This window comes from Muntiacus reevesi, chromosome 5, assembly GCF_963930625.1.
Source record: "Muntiacus reevesi chromosome 5, mMunRee1.1, whole genome shotgun sequence".
NCBI classification, from domain to species: domain Eukaryota; kingdom Metazoa; phylum Chordata; class Mammalia; order Artiodactyla; family Cervidae; genus Muntiacus; species Muntiacus reevesi.
The window spans coordinates 51,966,796-51,987,220 of record NC_089253.1 but is presented as its reverse complement, the minus strand read 5'-3'; the positions used below and the strand labels follow the sequence as shown (position 1 = coordinate 51,987,220).

Here is a 20,425-nt window from a genome sequence, read left to right as displayed (position 1 = left end):
CATTTTTAGGTGAGGAGATGAAGGTGAGCACCACCACTTCTCAAGAATGTAATCCTGGGGCAGCCCTGGAGGTGCTGGGTCTCCCCACGGAGCAACATCTCCAGGGCCAGCCCCGGGTGGAGTCTGCTCAGGTAAAACCACCACTTTCAAGGAAGGCGGACTGAGGCGTGCATTCCGCCAGATCCTGTGGCCTCTGGACCAGAGACAGGCCGGGACACCCTCCCCCTCCTTGGGCCCAGGCTGATACCAGACCTTCCTGCAGACATCACGGATCGGGCCAGCTGGCTCTGGCACTTGCCCAGCAACTTCTGCCAAGTGGTCACATTACATATTACAAACGGTCTTTCTAGCATTCTACTCCAGGCCTCTTCCTTCCCTCCCTGGCAATCCCAGCCTAGCTTCTCCAACACTGAGGCCCCTCTTCCACATCGACTCAGATACAGACTTCTGCCAAAGACGGCACTAGAGTTCTGAGGCATCTCCCCTCCCTGAGCCCCAGAAGGTCGGGCTAGGCACTGGGGACAGCAGTCACCACTGTCTGCCATATTGCCCTGCATCCAAAATAGCTTGGTCAGATTATTTGAAACATCATATGATAGCATTTTTCAAGGTGCTTTCCGATGTATGCTGTCCTTCTAGCCTGACACAAGCGTAAGCCCGGGAGGCAGGACGTGTCTCCATTTTACAGATGAAGAAACGTAAGCAGAGCCCAGCTAAGGGGCTCATTCCACTCCTGGAGAAGAGTGTCCAACTTCTACTCAAATGTGCCCCCACTGGCTCACACGCCGATTCCGAGACTAAAGCAGACACAGTATTTACACAGGTCCCAGAAGAGAATCGGCATCACTGACTCGATGGACATGAGTTTGAGCAAGATCCGGGAGATAGTGAAGGACAGGGAAGCCTGGTGTGCTGCAGTTCACGTGGTCTCAAAGAGTTGGACATGACTTAGCAGCTGAACAACAACAATGGAACAGTTTCACAGGCAGGATCAAAACAGAACAGAATGCCGGAGCCACGGGGAGCTCGGTCCCCTGAACACGTTACATTGTAGGACGTGGGCAAGACCTGTACCCAATGTAGGTCTTCCTTTCCTACCTTGCCCTCTGTTCTGTAGGTCAAGGAGAGCCGGGGTGACCTAAGGACCTGTGCCCCTGCGGCACGGAGGAGTCTGCTAAAGTCCATGGTGGAGAAGAAAAAGAACAAAACAAAGAAGAAAGAATAATGCGGGGAGGGAGGTGGCTCCGTACAAACAGGTTTTTTCCTCACAAAGTGCAAGGCAAGAAAGCAGAGTGATACCATGGCCTGCGCTGCTTCTGCATGTGGGTGTGAGAGAGGAGATGGTTAAGGAGTTTTGACGTAACATGGTAAGTATTTAAAAAAAAACAAAACAAAAAACCCAGCACACACACATATACCAGCCACAAGTTTTGGAAATGAGGAAAACCATGGTGACTAGCTTGAGGGAACTCAGCCACCAACGCAGCAGAAAGAACCACCTGCTCTGACTAACAGGTTCCAGCTACTAAATGTCACTTGCTTCTCCACATTGACTCCTGCTTTTCCCCAGCTGCCAGGAGCCATTTTGGTGGCTGAATGCAGCCATGTATTTATTAGGAGAGGAGAGCTGAGTTGCTTCGGAGTCAGAGGTGGGACACAGACAGCTCTCCCGATCCACGAGAGTGAGCACAAACTGTCCTGCAACTGCCCAGAGGCCGGAAGGGAGGCAGAGCACCTGGGGCCACGTGCCCATGGCTGCAGAGGGAAATGGGGGACGTTTGCTGCCCTCTCCGAGTCATCTTTAAGGGCAGGAAGGGCCCCGCCTCCTTGGGGTGCCATCATCCTCTCAGGAAGAAAGGGTGGACTAAATGATTTCCGAAAGATCCTTCCTGAGAAGGCTGTGGTCTCTGAACAGTTAGGCTTCATCCGTTCTCCTCCCTGGGTGTGGGCCCCCAAAAGGGGAAGTCTGCTCCAAAAGCTGCAAACACAGCTGCCTGAGATCAAGCAAAATGCTTTGGGGTGCAGTGACTTTGGTACCATCTGGTTAAAAATAGCCAAAAGCGGCTTCTAATTCTTCCAAGTCCCTGCGTTCTTAACAACTCCCATTAATGCTGAAAGGATCTTTAAAAGTGATGCTAACCTATAGCTAATTATCCCACCTGGCAGTTAACTGCATCTCCCCTCCTCCCAGCTGGGTTTGAAACGCCCTCTGCCCCACCACTGCTTCGGCGGGGAGGGTTGTGGGGTGACTGGGTCACTGTGAGCCTCAGCAAGCCTAGGTCGCCAACGTTCCTCTATTTATAGGGTCTCTATGGAAACAGGGCCAGCATTAAAGAGCTAATCACTGTAAAAACCTACAGAGTCCTACTCTCGAGATAAAAAGTGGATTGCAGAAGTCTCCAATTGCCCTTAAGAAACCTTGGGTGGGAAGCCTGGGGCTGGAGCAGGAGAGGAGCAGTCACCCCAGGTCTGACGCTCATGGCCATAGTGATGGAGAAGACTGAGCGGTTGCAACTGTCTCTCTTAAAAACACAGTGATGAAAGACTTTCGGAATCATTTTTTTCTTCCCCAGCAACCCAGCTGACATTAAAAAAAAAAAAAAAAAAAAAAAAAAAACAGATTTCAACTTAGGGGCAAATGATTTCCCCATTCTCAATTTTATTTAAACTTCTCACTCCTTTATTGCTCAGAGAATTCTGCCTGGGGTCAATGCAAATCAGGCCAAGTGACCTCCTGCAGTGGGTCTTTAGGCAGAAATGGCTCAACATATACCAGCATAAAAGATTCTGATTAAAGTTATCTTCCCGGTGTGCCCTCTCTCTCTTCTCATCCTACCCACCCTTCACCACCCACCTCCCCTGCTCCAAACCACGCCAGTCTAAAGAGATCTCACCACCCTGCTCTGAACTCAAGAGTTCGTTATCTACACCATTCATCTTGCCATTAATCATGTTCTGCCTTGTGACATGACTCTCTCAACTGTTATCCAACTTTTCACCAGCTTCTGGATGGAATCCTCAATGAACACATGGAGGGCAGGAGCTATATCATCTATTATCTCTGTGCCTCCAATAGTAGCGGGCAGGGACCTTCACACCAATATGGACATGAAAGTGAAAGTGTTAGTCGCTCAGTCGTGTCTGACTCTTTGTGACCCCACGGACTGTAGCCTGCCAGGCTCCTCTGTCCATGGAATTCTCCAGGCAAGCATACTGGAGTGGACAGCCAATCCCTTCTCCAGCGGATCTTCCTGACCCAGGGATCGAACCCAGATCTCCTGCACTGCAGGCAGATTCTTTATCATCTGAGCCCCATTGCTACTTAATAAATTTCTGGCAGAAACTCTGCACATCTACAAGATCATCTTAAAAAGGAGATTTAATCTGTAGACAATTACCTTTTCCAAAGATTTTAAATGCTCAGTTGCACAACTTTTTCTTATGTCTAGCCCAGATCTCTCCTGCTGCAGTTTAAACCTCATCTCAATCTGTCATCTCAGTAACTGCCAAGATCGGGCTTCCTGGGAAAAGATGAACAGAGACCCAGGAGCCTGAATGTGTTGACTGTCCTCACAAATGGCTTAGGTCAAGGCTCATGTTCTCACAGCCAGCTTTGTTTTCCAAGTGGACATCATTCAGCTAACCTGGACGCCTTTAGCCAATAGGTGTGAAAAGTCAAATATATCTTTTTCATACAATCACAAAACATACCTGTGATCCCTCAAACATCTTTGTTTAAGTTCTTAACATGGAGAGAGGCTTAAGGGTTTGGTTGGTAAAGGCGGCCTCTGTCCACTGTGGCCTCGTTCTAAGAACGCATCATTCTCAACCATGAAGATTTCAAAGCCCATTTCTTAGAGGAGAAATGAAAACAGACATGAGTTTTGAGTTGGCCTCCAAGACCACCACTGAGAAGCCACCTGAGATTTTTCTTCCCCCAGCCCTGACACATACTTTTTTAAAACCTCAACCTCCATTTCAGATGCTATCAGATGTTTCAATTCCTTGCTGAGGAAGAGATTCTTATTAATGGGATTGGCAGTGAAGACAATTAAATACACAAAAAACAGTACACTTTGTAGATGCCAAGCCTGCAAGACAGTTCTCACTGGAACAAGGGCAGCTGGGGATTCATCTAGAACCCAATATGTGGCAGAACAGGCAGCTTCACTTGCCACATGCTTTCCCACTGGCCACCAATTCCTCCTGAGTCCATATCCGGAACGTCTCTGAAAATTCCTGAAGGCAGAGGGGGTGGGGGAAGGGCAACCCCAGGCCTGAGGACCCTCCGTGCTCCTCCCATTAGGTCCAGGTGGGACAAAAACAGATATCCTCTGCATTCTTCATCACCCTCCACTGTGCCTGACTACTTACAGGGCTGGGGAACTGCATCTAGTCAAAGAGGAAATGGCCTTACACGGGACCTGGCACTTGCCCTTTCAAGTAGAAAGTGCTCTCCTCTTCTTTGGTAATTAAAGTTCCACCCTTTACAACTTGCTCTAAGCACACCTCTTCTGATTAACCTCAGATGTTTCTAAACGATGCTCGAACTTAGGTATGCTTTGATGATGACTTTCTTGCAAGTGTTTCAGCCTGTTTGCCTGGAGGCTGAGGCAGCACTTGCTGCCAAAGAACTGAGTCCCCATGTCCTTATTCTTGGCTCTACCTCAACTGTACCTCTCCAGATGAAACCTCTCCTAGGGTCCCGCTCCCAGCTGAGACTGCAGAAATCGTCACGCTGGAACACGTCCCTTCTGCAGGACAGCTGGGGGCCCCCTGCTGCAGAAGGCCACAGAGAGCCCTGCCCTACTGCCGGGACCCTTCCCCAGGCGCCAGAGCCCAGGCACCTTTCCACCCCACCAGCATCCCACAAAGCTACTGATCTTCTCCGTTGAAAAAGTAGAGAAACGGAGGCCCATAAATTTTATCAAAACCCAGGGCCTTAAAAATAAACAAAAGAACAGAAAAATAAGCAGAAGCTTCTTGGGAATATAAATGTTCCCCATCTTGGGTAGCAGGTAGCTGGGGTCTCTATTTTGCTCCTGTTAATTTAAAGGGTACATATATTTTCAGACACTTTTATATATACGGCATGTTTCACAATCTAAAACAGGCTTTCCCATGGAAGGTCACTATTTGTTGCCCCGGGAAGCCTTCGCCAGCAGGCTCTCTCTGGAAGCAGGGAGGAGCATGGTGCACCTGGGATCCGTACAGGCTATGAGCCAGCAAGGACAGTCCTATGGGATTCAGTGTGACTTTCCCTCAGCTCTTTGGTTTCGAATCGCTCTTCACTCGGAGCAGACAGGAAGACCAGTGAATGGTACAGATGAAGGCACCCAAGTGAGTTGTGAGTTAGAACCATTTCGAACCAGGACCGGGATGATGCACTTCACAGCACCCCCTTCTTCTTGGAAAAAAGATTAATACTGTTCAGAACTCTCTGGGGAAATGAATCGCAGAGGCGTCTGTGAAAGGAAAGAGATGCTCAGGGGAAAGTCCAGGGGACGGTTTCTGGCCAGCACACCCGGAGCCTTCCTTTTAGGAAAGGCTCAAGTCCTCCAGTTGCTCAGGGGTGGGAGAGATGGCAAGGTTGGCGATTTCCTCCCCTGCTCTTGGGCTTCTAAAAGGCCTCAGGGCAGAGCCAGATGACTCTCGTGCTTACCCACCCATCCCGGGCCTCAGCAACATCTACCACATGTCGTGTTTCTAACAGGAACATGTGCTCCATGTCCCTTTCTGCAGTTTTCCCCCGAGCTCCTCCCACTCCCCCTCTCACTGGTTCTGGGTTTACTTGCTGGAAAATCTCAGTGTACTTTTGGTCAGCCAACACTCTCTGTAAGCAGCAATCTAGCATGTCCTCCTGGCTAGTAAGGAAACTGGCAGGAGCAAAGGCCTGGATAATGACCACGAATGAATCCAAGACATGAACTCAAGTGGTTCAATGGAGTCCATGCCACAGGCCAAGGGAGAAGGCGATGTGACTCTGAATTTGGGGGCTCCTGTTGCAGGAGTGTCTGGTGATGTTGCCCCCGAAGGTCACATCAAGCGTGTAGAGTAACTGAGAAGGCCTCCAAAGCACCTGCATAAGCTGCCTGTGGGGCAATGTATTTTTTCAGGCTATTTTTCAATTAGAGTTTTAAAATTGCTGCTTAAACTATTTTTCCTTCTCACTGGTACTCCACGCCCCCCCAATCTCGGATCCCAGGCCACCGCAGGAGGAATCTACAGTGCAGTCCTCCACGATACTGAAGGACAAGAAGGGAGACTGCCGGAGCCCCTGCTCTGGGACTGCTCGGCAAGCTCTGGCTATCAGGGCACATGCGGATCATTCTCTTCTCTCCTTTCACCCAACTTCCATGAGGTGCTTCAGACAAAGTCCGTTTTTTGCCTCAAGATGATTTCCTCCACTGCACCTAATCCATCACAACGCCTGGAGTTGTCACAAGAAAACAGAAGTGGACCAAGGGACCAAAACTTCCTATTTCCAAAGTTTAAAGTTAAAACAAAACCAAGCCAGAACTGCAGGTTGCTCCAGGCCAAACACAGGTAGGGGACAGGGGGTGTTAAAAAATCAAACTTACCCTATTGCAGTACCATCACGTCTAAAACAAGTTAGCTTCTACGCAGTGCTAGAGCCAAAGATGGGATTTTTCCATTGCTGGAAAACTATGCCAGTGCTGGAAAACAAGTTTGGACATACTTCAAAACTCCTAGTCCCTTTCCCCAGAAAAAGGCTCAGAAAAGTTGAGTGACTTGCCTGAGATCACACAGCAAATTAAACTGTGATAGCCCCCAAGTTCGTGTCTGGCTCTGAAGTCCCTACTTTGTAAACACGTGATAAAGCAGACGGAGATAAACAGGAAAAGGCCCTGTTTGTCTCCCCGAGCTCCCACGGAGCAGGCAGCAGCTAGGTTTTCCCTGAGCTGCCAGCCTGGGTTCACACGGCTGTGGTCAGATCAGAAATATGTTTTCTGATGGGGGTGGAAGACAATTTGGAAGGACAAGAGAAGAAGGTCTTCTTTCACACCTGATCTCAACTTTGGTTCAGGGACGGCCCGCATTTAATATCAAGTGTAGAGCTGTTGTTGCTGTGTCTGCCCCAATCAGTAAGAGAGTGTCAACCACCACCCCCCCCCCAACAACAAAAGAAAGAGAGAGAATATAAGAGGTAAGCAGGTGAAGAAGAATGAGCTTCTTTCAGCAGCTTTATCTACAGAGACAAAGACACTGCAGCCCCCACACCACAAGCCCACCTTCCCTCGTGAAGGCAGCGGGGGAAATGAACAGAGTCTGTGGTTTTCACTGCGGCCGGAGCTGGATCGTGGGGGAGTTTTCAAGGCTGCTTTTCACAGACTCGGCGTGAGGATCCCACCTTGCCAAGGAATCAGGGTGTGCTGGCCAGACCCATCTGGATCAGCCCAGAAAGAAGCTGAAGTTTGCAGCAGAAGGCTGCCCCTTCCCCACGTCAGCACCAAGGGCAGCCCTTTTCCTTCACCATCTCATTGAAAATAGGAACCACAGCTCCTGACCACTCAGGTGGGCTCAGAGGTGGCAGGTGGGCCAGGTATCAAGGGCTCTCCCTGCACTGCCTACCCAATGGAGCTCATCTTACACATAAAGCTAGCCCCGATCCTCTGGAAAAGAGCAGCAGCAAAATCAGAGGTTACATTCAAATAACTGCCACAAATATTTAAGATACACACACGGAGGCAGAAGTCACCTTCTTACCCCTCCCCAAGAAACACAGACAGGTAACACACACAGGTAAGACCACACTCACCTGCGCTCTGACTTCCTGACTCTGTGCCGCTCAGGCCAAACGAGGAATGTCATTGGTTTATTCTGGCGAGCTCCTTAGTGGCTGCTGCCATAGGAGACAGGCTTTATTTAACATAATGGAGTCCTTTTGCTCCCCTAGCCAAGACCTTGCACCCCCCTTCTGGAGAAAATCTCCCCAAGGCATCAATGTCCAAGGCATCTAAGTTCCTTCCTTGGGCTGACATCTCTCTCAGCCCGGCAGTGAGCTTGCTTAAGAAGTCTGAGCCTGCGATTCCTGTGGCAGCTCCAGCAAAGGTGCATTATTTATCACAGCTGCTGTTTTAGTTAATACAGAGACATATCCAGTACAGCTCAATAACGGTCTCGGCAACCGCAGGCTGGTGAATGAAGGCCTCCCAGCTGCATGTGGCCGCCTCTCTCGGATCCTGGTTCTCCCTGCCGGCTCAGCAAGTGTGCAACTTGAACCGAGGCCCCAAACCAGCGCAAGCACCGCGCGGCCACCTGTCAGTTCTCCACCCTGGGGGCTGGTTTAGGAAACCAGCCCGGATCTCCAAGCACTAGCTTAACCTCTGGCTCCACCTAACGGCAGGAAGCCCACACTCCCCTTTCACAGATGGGCAAACTGAGCTTCAATCCAGGAAGGTCCCAGGAGGAGGGAACTAATTCAGCAAAGGAGCTGATGGTCCTTTGCGTGGGCTCCCACCGTTGTCATTTTCTTCCCCTTCCAGGTAGGGGAAGGGATATCAAGCTTTTAGTTAGCATTTGGATTTCTCCAGCTCTTTGTCTGCGAATAGAGCTTCACACATATAATTCAAACAATCTCGGATGCGTGAGTCACTAGAACGTCTGCTGAATAATGAGGAACAAACACAGAGGCCTGAAATAAGCTGAAAGACAGAGGCACAAATGGTACCTGAGATCTAGCCCAGGGTCTGGCTGAACATCTGCCCATCTTCTCTGACCTCTATCTGGCTTCCCCATCACTTTTATCCTGTTACAGCACTTCTGCATGGGGCGGGGAAAGCTAAGTCGCCGGTTGGGCTCTCAAGGGGAGGGTCTGCGCTCACCTTTAAATCGGGAGGCTTGCTTCGGGGACCCGGGTTGGGCGCCGCGGCAGCGCCCGCATCCGAAGTTGGCCCGCCCGCAGAGTTAGCACCCGCGGCCTCCCCAGGCCGGAGGTCCGCACCCGGCAGGTGGCAAGTAGCATCTTCCAGCCCGGCTCCATCCTCCTCGCCCTGCTGTTGCTGCAGCTCGTCCGATTTGCACCTCTTCATCGTGTAGATGGGTCGGCAAGGGGACTCTGTCCTTCCAGCGCGCCGTCCTGGGGGGAGACCGCACCTCCCTCTTACACTCAGAAACGAGGCTCGGGGTCTAAATCATTAACGAGGAGGGGAGTCGGGCGGATCACAATCTCTTGAATTGAAAAAATAAACCTTTTCAAGGAAGGGTGAGGGAAGGGCGAGGAGCGGGGAGCCTTGGTTACAGCTTGGAATAGTTCATCGCCACCCGGGGAGCGAAGGCAGGTCACAGTCGAGGCTGGGCAGCAGGAGTCCTTGGGCAGTCATTGGAGCGGGAGGAGGAAGACAGCCCCCGGCCCCAAACTTTCTGCTTCAGGGCACGCGCAGGGCGGAGGAGAACCGGGCGGCACCGCGCATCCCTCCCGGCGGGCCGGGCTGCTGGGCGCGGCAGGCATGGGGCGGCCGGCCGGGCAGGTCCTAGTCTGCCGCCCTTGGCGGCGACTGCGGCCCCCCGCCCCGCCGCGGGCCCCCGGCCCGCACCTGCCGGCTGAGGAGCCCGCAGCGCGCCCCTGCCCCGCCCGCCCGCGCGCCCGGCCCCCGTCCGCCGCACCTCCTGCTGCAAAGCCGCCGCCGCGGCCTGAGCCCGCGGCCAGCGTGCAACCTAGCCGGCCGGTGCGGCGGCCGGGCGGGGGAAGGCAAGGCGAGGAGGGCGTGACGACGGCCGCGGGCCAATGGGGAGCCCCGAGGGCCGGGGGGGCGTCGCGGCCGCGTCCTTAGGGTTGGTTGCACCGCGCGATCCCCCAGGAGCGATCCGGAGGGCTGGAGTTCTGCGTCTTAGCATTGCGGACAGCGAGCTGCGGAGTTGAGATCAGGGGCGTCGGGTCACCGAGGCGCGATTTTAGCAGAAGCACCCGACGGACCCTCCCAGGAAACATTCTGTCGGGGTGTCCCCCACCCACTCATTTTGTTTGGCGGGGAGGAGGCGCCATAGGGATGCTTATCATCACGGCTTTTTTTTTTTTTTTTTTGCTCTAACTTTGCACAGTATAGCATCTCTTCGGTGAGGAAGACGCAGATCCTAAGACCCTTGATCTGAATCGCAGACAGATTGCTACCTTCAGAGCTGCAAATGCAAAGGGAAGGAAGAGAGCGGGTGTTCTGCCCCATCGCCTCCTCCCCTAATTATCTAAGGAGTCTCAGCTTTGTGCTCAGAAATAAGAAAGTATCTCATTTTTTAACACAATAATGTATGTGAGAGTTTTTGCAAGCTGTGAAGCAGCTTTTAAATAAGAAGGGGAAAATAAATAACAAGGGGTTTTAATGGCAGGAGGTTGAAACATGGAAGAGAGGAAAGGAATTCCATCTCTTTCCCCCATAAATTTCAGCCACACTGCGCTGAGTAATCTGGAGGCAGAAGAGAGCAAAAACTAGGGTTACCAAAGATGGAGCAGGGTAATTATAACAACCCCATCCGAGTAGCTACCTTGTGGGGACTGTGGATACCATGGGTTTTGCCCACCCAGCAGCCAGCCTAGATGAACAAGTTCTGGAAGTAGGTCCCAGGACCAGCAGAATCAGGATCACCTGGAAACTTGATAGAAACACAAATTATTGGACACCATCCCGACCTATTGAATCAGAAATAATGAGTCCCAATATCTGTTTCAACAAGTCTTTCAGGTAATTCTGATGCATATTAACATTTGAGAACCACTGGCCTAGACCATAGTGAAGGGGCCACTTAGTGTGTGAGTCACAGTGATCTCTAAAGCGATTCACAGTTTCCCAAGCTCTTTCACACCCATAGTACCATTCTAGCCTCACTTCAGTCCTGCTAGTCTGTGAGTTTCCTGACTCTGTTCTTTTTCCCATTCCAACCACTCATTTTAATGTGTGTCCTAGAAGAGCCTAAGTTGTTAAGTATTTACTTCAGTCAAGCAGCTACTTTCTAAACAAGGCAGCTCCATTTTTAGAACACAGAAATTTAGAATGGGCTAGAAATGTAAAGCCCCTCCACCTCCACTACACAGTGTCAGGCACAATGTGGAAAACGAGGCCACAAGGCTCTAGCATTTTGAGTGGTGAGGGAAAAGCAGAATGCCAGTGAAGTCTGTGGCAGGACACGGCAGAACAAGTCGGGGCCGATGATCCTGGTGCACGATGTCACTGTCCCCTGATGGCTCACCCCAGGCAAGTGCAGGGGTCCCACAGACCCTGGACAAACCTTGGGTGGCAAATGGTGAGTGCATATGGATGCACGTTCATGATCTGGGTCTAGGCCAAAGAAAAGTGGAGGCTGTCATTGTGAAGCTTTAAGGAAGCAGAGACCATTATCATTCTGAATTACATCTCCTTTCCATACTAGGTTGAAGCTGACTTTGAATTTTATATTTATATTTTCATGTACACATAGCATGATATCCAGATTTCCTGTTTGTGCTCATAGTTTCCGACGAGTAATGCAGGTCAATAAAAAAGTGGTGTGTTTCATGAAATCAGTCAATACTTTACGTTCCGTTTTGGAGAGACAGTGTTGAGAGGTTAAGAGCTCAGACCCTGCAGCCGGTCTGCTTGCAGACAAATCGTGGCTCTGCTATCCACTGACCGTGGGATTGGAGGCAAGTTGTCTAACCTCTATAAGCCCCGGTTTCCTCATTTAGAAATGGGGATACCAACCTTATAGGGTGTTGGGTAACATAGGGTGTTATATATATAATATATATAAAGCACTTAGACATTGCCTGGCAGAGTGAGGGCCATCGCTTTAAACAGAAATGTCATCCAGCTTCAAAAAGTTGAACATTCCACTCCAGTGATTCTATCCTTGGGAGTTCAAATGTGTCTCACCCATTTCTGACTTACATTGAGTGTCATATTATGCTGCCAAAGAAGTTTGGGTGAGAAGTTGTGTAAAGAGCTGTGTGACCTGCAACCACCAGTTTGAAGATGATGACAAATTTTCTTTAGCCATAATCAATTACTGAGTACCTAAAATAAAGAGAACTTGAAAATACTTGGATTGAAATTTTATTTAAAGGACTAGATTATTCTATTAAATGTTTCTTGGGAAAATGTAAGCACATACTATATTTTGATATTCACAATACGATAAAAATTTATAGGTTTACAATATAAGAGATTATATTCAGTATATAGGAGTAGCATTTTCCCGTTTGCTTTGGTTCCACTGGTTAATTATAAATAAATAACATGATGTAGTGGGAAGAACACTTGTCTTGGCATTAGAAAATTCATGTAAGAATTCTGGTTCTGTTACTCTCTGCATGTTTTTGGGCAACCAAATCCCTTAACTTCTCTTATCCTTGGTTTTCTCTTCTGTAAACAGGGTCTAATAATATCTATCCTCACATGATTATTGTAAGGATTAAACTGAAAACACTTGTTGAAAAAGTATGTGCTCAGTAATCCTGAATGAAACAAAAATAATTAACAAACTTGTCTAAACCCACTGTCTGCCACATGAAAAAGGTGGGATTATCCCACTAAGCTTAATGCTTTTTGTGAAAGGAAATCCCAATTAGGCTGCTGAAAGGGGACACTCCTGGTAATATCAAATTTGCTAAACTAGCAAGTCTATAAACAAGGAGGATAAAGATTAGGGTTATAGAATTGTGTTTTCCTTGTCAACAGCCGGTTCATTTACCTTGAAAATGATGAAGCCTTAATTGTTGAAGATAAGGTGTCAAGATCAACAGGTAAGCATCAAGTTGTTTTTCTTTTTGTAAATGCAATTAATTCTAAGAAATAAAAAACTTCTCTTTTCCCAATAGCAAGAGGCAGGAAATTGTTTCCTATTCTGTAGGAATTCATAAAAAAAATTTAAACATCAAGTGGGTTGTCAGCTATTTTAAGATTTAGCATACTAACTAGAGTGCTTTGCTTAGAAGGTAAAAGTACTCTCTTCAGACACTAAATGTAATAATTTTGATCACTATATCTTGATACCAACATCATTGCAACTATTCCTTTGTTGTTATAATTTTCTTCTCTTTCTTTTGGAGATTTCCACTTTCACTCAATGCTCTCCCTAAAAGAAACTGGGTTCTGTTGGCATAGGAGGTGTAAACTATGCAAATAACCATCAGGGAGATTGGCTGAATAGTTGCTGATGTCACAGTCCCACCACCTAAGTACACGCTGTTTATTGGCTATTGTAAGAGGCAGGCAGGACTGGGAAGGCTCTGCATCACTTGTGAATTGGAGAAAGCTCTTAAGTCTAAACTAAATTTTATTCTGTTTTTTTAGTTAAAATGTGCTCAGAAGCAATTTCCAACATGCTATTACATTTTTCCATGTTATTCCATATGATTATTACTTCAACATATCTCTGTATGTCTAGGTAAACATTTTAAATGATTGTTTACCATTCTATCAAGTGACTATATCATGGTTTATTTAACCTCTATTCACCTTATTCTCAGCTATTCATTTCAATTTTTTGCCTTCAGGTACAAAACTGTAATTACCATTTTTATTGAGAAATTATGTTTATTATTTCCTCCATTCCATAGAATCTCTGATACCTAACTAGCAATGCTTTAAAGGAGTAAACAAGCCTGGTTTGTCACCATTTTTCTCCCGGCTTTCCTAAGACCTGCATGGGAAATCCAAAGTCTATCTCATCCCTGGGAGTAGTGAATCTCCTATCTGTAATACAAAAAGGGGAAGTTCCTGCTTCTAATTTCAGGTCGGATGCATATTCTTCATTCTGGGTGCTTGTTGCTTCTTAGTAATGGGAGAAAAGTCACAAGAATCATGGCCAGAACAGAGGAGGTTTGTGAAGCATAAACTTAAACCCTGATTGTCCTGCTCTGTGAGAGCCTGGGGCTGGTAAAATGGCTGCTTTGTGTCCTTTCCCATCCCCATAGGGAATCCATACAAATCCCTGGACAATATGTTACTTAAAGCTGAGAATGCTAGACCTTAAAAAGTCAGAAAGAAAGAAGAGAAAAGAAAGAGAAAATATCAGCTTTGCTTTGAGAGTATCAGTTGTTTATTACTTTACATCTGAAGATAAATATCTGTGGCAGTTCCATCTATTGTTCTATGTGGTACTTTTAAATATAACGGTAAGAGAAAGCATAAAGAACCATAGGGGTTATGCATTTTGCTTGGAACCCTATGAATTCTCTCTTAATCTGCATGTCCAATCTGCAAGGTAAGTGTTACTCACCCTACAAATGAGAAAACAGGCTCAGAGAAATTATAGCACTTTCATAGGCTTGAGAGCTACACTTTGCTATGTTTGACTCCAAACCTAAAAGCCTAATAGTCTTTTTCTAACTGTAATTTTGAGCCATTCTTGGGCTTAAGAATTTATCAGTGATTATTAAGCTACAGTCAGATGCATCTCCATTCATTCGAATATATTTATGAAATAAATGTAATTTATAAAGGCTTTGCAAAGGTTTGTGGGAGATAGAGAACAAAAAAAGACATTGGTCCCTGCCTTTGGACTTTAAGTCCAGTTGGGGAAATGAGACACAAATGAAATGTAAAACAGCCTAAGATTTAAGTGGTAATGTCTGTCAATAATCCTAGGGGGAGATAATTAAGTGTCACAGTCCAGAGAGAGAGAGAGAGATCTCCAAGAGGGGTTAAGATGACTCCAAGTAAGAGTCATTCATCCATGAGTATTAAAAGGATAAAATGTCACTTTAGGATGATTTTGAAGCCTTTAAGTAGGTGAGAGCTGTATAAATCTTCCTGAATATAGAATCACTCCATATTTGGATCCCTTCAATTTTACATCTGCATGTTTTAGAGTTTTTAATGGCATATTAGTGATGGGTAAAACTTTTTTTTCTTCTCTCTTTATTGCCTGAGACCACAGAGCAGTGTTCCTCAAAGTATGGTTTATGGACTACCAGCAACATAAATTATCTTGAAATTGAGTGGCACATGTCTATTCCTGGGCCCCATCCTAAACTAATGGAAACAGAATTTCTGGGGTGGAGCCTGAAAATCTACACTTTAACCAAATAACCTAGGTGGCTCTTATGCTCAGTAAGTTTGAGAACCACAGATGTAGGGGAAGACTTGGTTGATCACAATTATTGATAGATTTGTGAATTAGTAGCAGCTCTGGTTTGATTCCTGGGTCAGGAAGATCTCCTGGATAAGGGACAGGCTACCCCCTCCAGTATTCTTGCCTGGAAAATCCCCAAGGACAGAGGGCTTCAGTCCATGGGGTGACAAAGAGTAGGACGCGGCTGAATGACTAAGCACAGCACAGCACCTTTCCATCAAGCATTATGTGTTTGGCATACAGTTCCATTCAGTCTGTAAGACAGACTTTGTATATGAGTATCATAATCTCCATTTTACAGAAGAGGAAAATGAAGCTCTAGGTCACCTGGCTAGAAAGAGCTAGCTAAACCAGTTCTGCTTGTCTTCAGTATTTATGCTTTTCCCACAATGCCTACTGTGCCCTGTGCCTTGGGATTGAGTGCCTATTATATGTCATATAATTTCAGGCTAGATCTTTTAGTACCTTCCAGTGGTTGGTACACTTGTCACATAAGAAAACTAGGATTCAGAGATATTAATATATATCCCAAAATTACCTTCCATGGATTAGAATGAGGTTTCTTATTCTAGTATGAACATGAAAGAAATTGCAAGTTGATCAGTCTTATCCGACTTTTCTCGACCCCATGAACTGCAGCCTGCCAGGCTTCTCTGTCCGTGGGATTATCCAGGCAAGAATACTGGAGTGAGTTGCCATTTCCTTCTCCAGGGGTTCTTCCCAACCCAGGGATCAAACGCTGACCTCCTGCATTGTAGGCTGATTCTTTACCCTCTGAGCCACCAGGGAAGCCTGGTGGTTTGTCCTCAATTTTCTCATGTGACTTTCCCTCAATTTTACTTCCTCCTGAAATTCCTAAAACATTTTCCACCTGCTACTGGGGCTTCCTTTCTTTGGTGTTATTTACCCTGACCCTTTGCCCCTAGTTTGGGATAGAAAACCGTTTAGTAAAGTCCAGACTTGCTTCTAACAGCTACCACACCTCTTCCCAACACAGAAATGAGGAGCTTCAGTCTGTCTGAATCGAGAGGGAAATGTCAGGTGCTTGAAAAATCTTCTGCTGACCTTATGACTACAAAGAGAAAAAGACAACTTAATCAAGGAAATCTTTCCTGGGAAGGGGAAATCACATTATCCCTTGTGAGATCTTATTCAAGAGTATGCATGCTTATGTTATAAAGTGTTTTCAGGGAGTCTCATATGCCCATAGGGCACATCCAAGCAGATAGAGGGACAAAGGGTTGTTTTCATTGGTAAATCTCCCAGGCTCGCCTTAAACCCCTCACAGCATGCTGGTGAAAGAAGACAGTACTCTCTTTCAAGATGCAATGACATAGCATAACTCAGTAATATAGACCTAGAGCCATATAAATGTCTGTACCCTTTCACCCAGTAAAGCCCTCCGGGGAATTATCCTGGGAAATAAATCAAAAAAAGAAAAGAGGCAGCAGCACAACAACAACAAAAAATGTTTTTAACAATGAAAAACCCGAAACCACCTAAGTGCCCGAGAACCGGGAGCGGATGAATAACAGTGTATAAAAGTATAACCGAGTATCAGACTGCTATTAAAAGACATAAATATGGAGAATATCTAGACACAAAAAGCCTTCTTTAAATAATATAAGAGGAAAGCAATAGAAAGCAAATTGTGTTGAGCTAGAATAAGGGCTTTGGAGTCATATGAACGTGTTTGAACTTAGACAAATCACTTAAACATAGTCTCAGTTTCTTCATCTGTAAAATAGGTTTAGAAATATATAACTTTCCAGGGTTGTCATAAGAATTAAAGATATCAACTCAATGATAAAATTGGATAAAGCCTGTGTAAAGATAGAAGGGGAGTGCTAAGAAATAATCCTAAATTTTATGCCAAGATTTGAGAATATTGAAAATTTATTTGAAATGAATTATTTTTGATATTTTAAAGTTAATACTATTTTTCTTTTATTCCTTCTCACCCTTAAAAAAATGTCATACGCCCTATGTAGGAGATGCGTGTCCATGTCATCTGGAAACCTGCTCATGGATCAGTTCAGTTCAGTCATGTTGAACTGTGCTCAGTCGTGTCCAACTCTTTGTGATGCCATGAACTACAGCACGCCAGGCCTCCCTGTCCATCACCAACTCCTGGAGTCTACCAAACCCATGTCCATTGGGTTAGTGATGCCATCCAACCATCTCATCCTCTGTCGTCCCCTTCTCCTGCTGCCCTCAACCTTTCCCAGCATCAGGGTCTTTTCAAATAAGTCAGCTCTTCGCATCAGGTGATCAAACTATTGGAGTTTCAGCTTCAACATCAGTCCTTCCAATGAACACCCAGGACTGATCTCTTTTAGGATGGACTGGCTGGATCTCCTTGCAGTCCAAGGCACTCTCAAGAGTCTTCTCCAATATCACAGTTCAAAAGCATCAATTCTTCAGTGCTCAGCTTTCTTTATAGTCCAACACTCACATCCATACATGACCACTGGAAAAACCATAGCCTGGACTAGACGGACGTTTGTTGACAAAGTAATGTCTCTGCTTTTTAATATGCTATCTGTGTTGGTCATAACTTTCCTTCCAAGGAGCAAGCATCTTTAAATTTCATGGCTGTAATCACCATCTGCAGTGATTTTGGAGCCCCCCAAAATAAAGTCAGCCACTGTTTCCACTGTTTCTCCTTCTATTTCCCATGAAGTCATGGGACCAGATGCCATGATCTTAGTTTTCTGAATGTTGAGCTTTAAGCCAACTTTTTCACTCTCCTCTTTCACTTTCATTAAGAGGCTTATTAGTTCCTCTTCACTTTCTGCCACAAGGGTGGTGTCATCTGCATATCTGAGATTATTGATATTTCTCCCGGCAATCTTAATTCCACCTTGTGCTTCCTCCAGTCCAGCGTTTCTCATGATGTACTCTGCATATAAGTTAAATAAGCAGGGTGACAATATACAGCCTTGACGTACTCCTACTTGGCAGTAAAACAGATGACTTCCACTTGAGGTTATACTAAATTTCTTTTTATTGATTGTTTTTGCTTCCCATGCTCTGTATCCTAACAGCCAGGAATGCCACTGATGAAATATTCAGCATTGGAATGATACTTGATGTATAATTAAATAGAATGCATTTAGCAATTCAGTTTTATAGACCTTTAATCTTCAAGTTAATAAACCTTCATGTAGAGAGTCTCTAAGTAAAATCAAAATATTCTTGGAAATAAGCGATTTTCCTTGGAAAAATATACAATTCTGAATGTATTTACTATAGGTAGGAAAGAGACGTTTATTATGAATTCTTACCTGCCAGGTAAAGTACTAACTGCTTTATACATTCTCATTTCTTCTTCCCAATTCTGTGAGATAAGCATTAGCTTCACTATACAGATAAAGTAACTGAAACTCCAAGAAGTTAAGTGATTCCAAATCACAAAGCAGCAGAGTAAATCACAAAGTTAATCATAGCTCAGACCAGAACTCAGGTCAGATTCTGATTCCTGTGCTTTTTCCTTAATTTTTACATTTCATTTCCAAAGCATTTTCTCTTCCTGTGAAGAGGGGATGGACTCACTCCATCCTCCCCAAAACAGAGTGATGTTAAGCACAATCACAGCACTCTCCCTTTTACAAGTCCACAGATCCAAGCTTGTAGCGGTCATCGTCATCTCCGTTATCTGTTACTGAATGCTTTCTATGTGCAAGGCTCTGTACTAAGCATTTTAAATACTCCCCCTGCCCATTTCAATTCTCATTATAACCTTATAAGGTGGTCACAATTGTTATCCCATTTGATGACTGAAAACAAAGGTGCAGAGGAGCCGATAATTCGTCCAAGATTATACAGTAGCAAGTCAGGACTAGAATTTAGGTTTGTGAAGATGATCACACAATTGATAAAAAGCAGTTGTCATTTATTAAATACTTACGTGTTAGATACTGCTTTGCTGTTGTTGTTATGTTGGCTGCACCGGGTCCTCATTGTGGCGTGTGAGCTTTCTCTAGCTGTGGCACATGGGCTTCTCTTGTGGACCGGAGGCTCTAGTGTGCAGCCTCAGTAGTTGTCGGGCTTAGTTGCCCGACCAGGGATTGGACTCATGTCCCCTGCATTGGAAGATGGATTCTTAACCACTGGACCACAAGGGAAGCCCCCAGAAACTGCTCTTTAAAAAGACTTTTTATTTCTACATACTTTGGGATTTATAATCGCAGTGTTCTTTTTAATGCTCACAAGAACCCTGTGCAGAAGGTACCATTATTCCCATCTTATGGATGAGGAATTAAGACTTATAGAAAACAAGTAATGTCTCCAACGGCATACAAATGGGACGGGTTAGAACTAGAATTTGAAAGCAGGTATCTTTGACTGCAGTTCTATTTTCTTAATCCTGAGGTTTTGCTGATTCCTGTTCTGTCTCTGTGTACCTTTTCTACTCAAAGTGTGGTCCACAGGCCACCAGCATTGGCATCACCTGGGAGCTTGTCAGAAATGTGGAACCCCAAACCCACCCCAGATGTGCTGAATCAGATGTGTATTTTAATAAGATGCCCACGTGTCTTGTGCACATTAAAGTTTGGGAAGACTGCTCTGCAACACACCAGTAATGTACAAACAAGATAAGCACAGAAGGTAGCAATATTGTCTAGAATAGGGATTCTCAAACAAGTTCCCTTGGAACTCAGTTTTGAGCTAAAAGGAGATATGTTCTACTGCTCAACTTGATAATGGCGATCTTTTCCCTTATTCATAGTTAAAATTAAGTTAATGAATTGTATTTTCTCACCTTCCGTAATTCTTCCTCTCTTCTTTGGAGTCAAATATCATTTGCCTGTTAGTAACTTTAGAAGATGACAACAATTGAACAAGCAGTAAATACCTATGGAAAACTCACAAACATTGTTTGTTGTATTTTTTTTCTTTAATTTGTAGGTGCTTTTAAAAAAAGATTTATTTATTTATTTGTGGCTGTACTGGGTCTTCGTTGCTGCGCACAGGCTTTCCCTAGTTGCAGAGGAGGCGGCTACTCTCGAGTTTCAAAGCACAGGCTTCTCATTGCAGTGGCTTCTCCTGCGGTGGAGCAGAGGCTCTGGGGCACGAGCTTCAGTAGTTGTGGCACAGGGGCTTAGTTGCTCCACAGCATGTAGGGTTTTCTCGGGGCAGGGATCAAATCCATGTGCCCTGCATTGGCAGGTGGATTCTCCATCACTGGACCACCAGGGAAGCCCTGTGGGTTTTTTAATTCTTGGATTTGTGATTGTGATTTTATGTTGAAGAGCAGAGAATAGTCATATCTTCTCTTAGTAAACGTGTTCCAAATTCACATTACAGAATTCAATATTAATGTCTGTTGGTGTTGCACAAAAAGCACTGATTCCCA

General features: G+C 45.8%; 1 protein-coding gene across 3 annotated transcripts in view; it reads right to left on the bottom strand.

The window, feature by feature from the left end:
- Nucleotides 1-9,610, bottom strand: part of TMCC2 (transmembrane and coiled-coil domain family 2) — a 38,314-nt gene extending 28,704 nt beyond the window's left edge. Inside the window, exons 1-2 of one of the 3 annotated variants that reach the window (XM_065938243.1) lie at nucleotides 8,847-8,984; nucleotides 7,781-7,864 (exon numbers count right to left, since the gene is read on the bottom strand). Coding sequence is in view for 1 of the 3 variants with exons in the window: in XM_065938242.1 (XP_065794314.1) it covers nucleotides 8,847-9,053 (207 nt within the window). In the remaining 2 variants the exon portion in view is untranslated. Of the gene's footprint in view, nucleotides 1-6,581; nucleotides 6,678-7,780; nucleotides 7,865-8,846 lie in introns of those variants that run through there. The other 2 variants (XM_065938244.1, XM_065938242.1) reach the window with 2 other exon arrangements.
- Nucleotides 9,611-20,425: the final 10,815 nt, after the last annotated feature.